Source organism: Xenopus tropicalis, chromosome 4 (genome assembly GCF_000004195.4).
Source record: "Xenopus tropicalis strain Nigerian chromosome 4, UCB_Xtro_10.0, whole genome shotgun sequence".
NCBI lineage: Eukaryota > Metazoa > Chordata > Amphibia > Anura > Pipidae > Xenopus > Xenopus tropicalis.
In genome coordinates this window covers 46,108,867-46,114,275 of record NC_030680.2, presented here as the reverse complement: position 1 = coordinate 46,114,275, position 5,409 = coordinate 46,108,867, and the positions used below count along the sequence as shown (strand labels likewise).

General features: G+C 37.4%; 1 protein-coding gene across 1 annotated transcript; it reads left to right on the top strand.

Moving 5' to 3' along the window:
* Positions 1-782: 782 nt before the first annotated feature.
* LOC100498497 lies at positions 783-3,964 on the top strand. Its single transcript, XM_002943168.5, has one exon. The coding sequence runs from the start codon at positions 1,359-1,361 to the stop codon at positions 2,919-2,921; it is 1,563 nt and encodes a 520-aa protein (XP_002943214.3). The 5' UTR covers positions 783-1,358; the 3' UTR covers positions 2,922-3,964.
* The last annotated feature ends 1,445 nt before the right edge of the window (positions 3,965-5,409 follow it).

The window sequence follows — 5,409 nt, the reverse complement described above, 5'->3', positions numbered from 1 at the left end:
GTTCAAGGCCAGGCTCAAGCAGCTCGTATAGGGTGTTAATGGCTGTCTTATTGAGCCTCACCGCCTCACCATCCTCGCCCAAGCCTTCCAAGGTGGCCCTGTCTCTGAAGCGGCATGGCCGCATAATACGTGGTTGTTGGTGCGCCACCACCGCCTCCTCCTCCAAATCCCCCCAAAACCCAACAACATAGGCCCCTGCGTGGTCCATTTTTTCAAACTAAAAATGTGCTCTGCCAAACACCTCCCCCAATCAGGTGCTTAAATATGCACATATTTGCGCGCTAATTAGCGCATTAACACTTTAGGTACTTTTGTGAATCATTATTTGGAAAACATTTAAAAATCGCGAAAAAAAAATCGCCAAAATATACCTAGTAATGTATTTTGTGCGACTAAATATTCACCGCTATAGTACTGTATATTATCGTGACTAAATATTTACCGCTATATAGTACTGTATATTGTAGTAATATGTGTGGGGACTGTGCATACATACCTGCAAGTGTATAATATTAGTATCATTTAATTGTATGAATGTACATAGTGCACAAGATATCTGTATAGATTTAAACAGTGGGTCAGTCAGATGTTAATTAAGTTGCTTAAGTTGGGAATGCTTTGAAGTGCCTTTGTGTTGGTTACCTTGGTATTTATTATAGGGGGGAGATCAACACCAAGATATCACAGGAAGCCAACTGGAGGGTCTTTTGCATTTCAAAGTTGAATTGTGTGTACAGTTGTTTATGGTGAGACGGCTCCTTATGGGAACTACCCGACTAACTAACACAATAAGATTCTGATACCTGATTATCTTGTCAGCCAATCAGAACACATCCCTACTTTGGTCAGTGAGATTCTAAGAGTATAACTAAGGAAACTCTGATAGTCACATAGATGGACAGTAATGTAGAAACACACACAAAGATAGAGGAGTTAGGTTAGGGAGAAGTCCTGAAGGCTGATCCCTATAGAACAGATCCTGTGGGCATATTTAAAGGAACTCTGTATCATTTGCTGTCTCTGGGCTGGATAATCGAAATAAATTAGCTTCATCTCTGGAAAAGAACCGTGGTTGTTTCCTTTTACCTGGTTGTGGTAAATCTTGGAATATCCAGTATATTTGTAATATACTACATCTACACTATACACAACATTTTGGTGCCGTGACTAGTGACCAGAAGAAGCGTGGAAGATTTGTGACTCAAGAGTCTGCAGTGAAGCCCTGGAAGGAAGTGTGGAACCCTAGGACGGTGGTCTGGAAATCTGTGACTGTGAACCTAAAAGGGTTGGTAAGAATATTGTTTTTTTTTTAATTATATATATAATTTATTTTAAGTTAGCACTCTTTTATATATACAATGGCTTTAGTCAGTGGTAATAGCACTAAGGGAGAAATGGTCAGCACCTGGTTGGTTAGTTATATTAAAAATCATGGGGGACCATATGAAATCCCTCAAGAATGTAAAAATTCATGGGATTTAATGAAAGATTTTATAGCTGACAGTGTTTTTGATAAGAAAACTAAGGAAGCAAAACGCAAAGGACTTATCATACAGGGATTGGTCTCCTGCTGTTTAAAAATGGCAGAAATTATTAAACAAAAGGAGACTGATATCACAGAACAGGCAGATAAGTATAAGACTTTACTGAGAGAGTCAAATGAAAAGATCTCAGAGTTAAGGTTACATGCCATAACCACTGGGGAGGCATTGCTTGAGAAGGCCAATCTATGTGACCACTTAACCGGTGTAAATGACGAATTGTCAGTAAAAATACAAGATGTAGAAAAGGAGCTGGAGGAGCATAAACATGCAATAAATATTGCTTTTGATAAGGTTGGGAATAATTCTGACCAATCTTGTGAAAACAATATTTCTAAATTTAACACAGAAATGAAAGGACATAAACAACTGTACCCTTGGAATGAATTAGATCAAGCATGTAGTTTCCCAGCAGCTCCTGTTGTCACTACAACTGTTTTAAATACTGACAATACAGGGGAGGTACAGCTCATCTCAAAACAATTAAAGCCCCAAGAGATGGATGCAATAGTTAGAGAGATTGGGCAGGTACCAAGGTATGATATCAACAGATTCATGAAGTGGTTCTGTGAGTTGCAAAGGGTCAGAGAGACGTATAATTTGAATCCTGAGGATGTAGATAGAGTGTTGCAGAGAGTTGTTGGAAATGGTTTATGGGTAAGGATTGTACAGAACTGTGGACAGCAGCGCAGGACAAGGGATGTGTTAAAGGAAATACTTAGGGCGTTGTATGGTATCACATCAAATGTGTCTTTGTCCGGTAAATTAAAGCAAATGAAGCAGGAATGTCCTTATGAATTATCACATAGAATAGCCACAGTAATGGAACAAATTCTAATTGATAATCCAGGATTTGAACATGGTGGTTTAATTCATAGGGTCATGTTGTTAGAAGCTTCAGAGGAGGATGTCAGGGAAGGAATATTATCTATCACTCCTGATCCTACGGATCTAAAAGACATTCTGTTGAGGGCAGATAATTTGTGGCGAAAGAGGAATAAGGAGGAAAGTTTTGTAGTGGATGCTGCTAGAATTTTTAGAGTAGAGGGTCAACAAAGGAAAGAGTATGTTGGTTTTAAATGGCCTCAAAGAGGAAAGGGGGTTTACAATTCAGACCGCCAGAAAGGAAAATATGAATCTAGATGGCAGAATAGAGAAAACAATCAAAATGATCGAAAATCTAGAACTTGGATAACCTTTCCCCAACTAAAAAGGGAACATGAAAAACTTAAATTCGAATATGATAAGATCAGGGCTGAGAGGGATCTTTTAAAACAACAAGTTTCTTTACTGGAAACAGAACTTTCCAAATTAAGGCGTGCCCCTCTTACACATTCTGGTGTTAAGGACCATGGGGGAGGAACTTTAATAGAATTCTAAACCCATACATGCCACTTAAATGTTCAATTGCACTTTCCTTTAATTTATCTCGAGACAATGTAATTTATGTAGAATATATGAATTAATATTTTTCTCTAAGTTTTATCTTCCAGGAAAAGATCTTCAAGCACAAGGATAAATGTGTCTGAATTTTTTTTTGGTCATGTTAAACTTGTTTTTTTTTTTTTTCATCTCACACTTAAGCAGCTTTTCAAATTTTTTTAATGACAGTAAAACATTGGTAGATGAGACCTAAAGGTTCCAAGTGGGGGTGTGAAGGAATTTGCATGACACAGAGGGAGAGGTGTTGGATGTTGACACCACAGAAGTTTTTTGACTGGATGCAGTAGTGCAATGGGCTGGATACTGTTTGATGTCAAAATATATTCTTCAGGCTTCTTCTATAACTAATGTTCTCCCACAAATGTAATAGATCAATGGGATTTTTAAAGAAAAAAAAATGAATGAACTGTTCTGATGTTTGTCAGTGTCTAAATCAGTGCAGGAGTCTTAAGTGGGAAGATGGAAATGCAATGAAAAGAACTCATTAACATACAAACAGGACATTATTTACAAAGTTTCAGGACTTGAATGTCTACTTTTAATTAAGTAACATCCACCTTGTTATTATTCAGTGTTTTGTTTTATTCAGTGTCTTTCTGTATATGTTTATACTTTTCAATGTAAAAAAAAAAAAAAAATCCAGAGAAAGTGCAAATATTTTAGTGTTGCTATACATATCTGTCTAGAGATGCTAAACAAGGGCTCATATTTAGCATATAGTCTATGAAGGGTGTTGGAAGCTAAATGTACAGACATGGGTGGATTTATAAAGAACACATATACTCAGAATATTGATGTTTTAGCTGCATATTTGCAGGGATATATCCGTTAATATTCTGACTAGATCAGGTAAGGGTGATATTGTGTCCAAAGCTAGAGTTTGTGGCTAAATGTGGGTTTTCTGAGAAAGAAAAAAAAAAAAGATCAGACTGTAAGAAGACCAAGAGCTACAGATCCATCCAACACCAGCACCAATACCAGATCCTGTGTACTCAGTCACTGCGACATTGAACTAAAGAGAACCAAACGCCTGGAGGAAAACCCCAGATGCTGCAAGAAGTTGGGTACTGGGTAGGGAAGTGGGGGAGTGATGGGAGTGGCAAGGAATCCTGCCTGGATCACAAAGACCCCAACCCTGGAAAGAATGGAGTTTGTGGACAGAAATGTTTCACAGTCTGTTTAATGACTGGATTTAATTCTCTGCAAAGACTAAGTACAACTTAGTAAGTACAACTAAGTAAGCAGGTGAATATTTCTGACTGGTGACTGAAAATATCTACTGATGACTGGAAAGGAAATGATCGACTCATTCAGTGTTGCAACTAATCCCGTACATACCCCAAAACCTGCCACTTGCAATAGATTTGGATACCTTATTCATGCTAAATGGGAAATAGAAAGAGCTGGAGAAGTGATATGTAACCAGTTCTATTAGCATTTCTAGAAAATTTAAGAGCCTTGGTTTAGCATTCTCTATAACACAATCACAAACTATCATGTTATACAGTTGTATAAAAAAAAAAAAAAAGAATGTTTTAATGTGTTGTGGATTAATTCTGAGCAGAACTGATCCAAGTGGGGGAGTGTAGTAATATGTGTGGGGACTGTGCATACATACCTGCAAGTGTATAATATTAGTATCATTTAATTGTATGAATGTACATAGTGCACAAGATATCTGTATAGATTTAAACAGTGGGTCAGTCAGATGTTAATTAAGTTGCTTAAGTTGGGAATGCTTTGAAGTGCCTTTGTGTTGGTTACCTTGGTATTTATTATAGGGGGAAATCAACACCAAGATATCACAGGAAGCCAACTGGAGGGTCTTTTGCATTTCAAAGTTGAATTGTGTGTACAGTTGTTTATGGTGAGACGGCTCCTTATGGGAACTACCCGACTAACTAACACAATAAGATTCTGATACCTGATTATCTTGTCAGCCAATCAGAACACATCCCTACTTTGGTCAGTGAGATTCTAAGAGTATAACTAAGGAAACTCTGATAGTCACATAGATGGACAGTAATGTAGAAACACACACAAAGATAGAGGAGTTAGGTTAGGGAGAAGTCCTGAAGGCTGATCCCTATAGAACAGATCCTGTGGGCATATTTAAAGGAACTCTGTATCATTTGCTGTCTCTGGGCTGGATAATCGAAATAAATTAGCTTCATCTCTGGAAAAGAACCGTGGTTGTTTCCTTTTACCTGGTTGTGGTAAATCTTGGAATATCCAGTATATTTGTAATATACTACATCTACACTATACACAACATATATTAGTGGCGAAATTCCATACATGCCAAGACTTTAGTGAAATTGAGTAAAAAGACACATACTTGAATAAACAATACTGCAAGTCCATATTTTATTGGCAAAAATTAATTTACTGTACTTTTCTATAATTTTTCGCCTGCCTGTAGTAG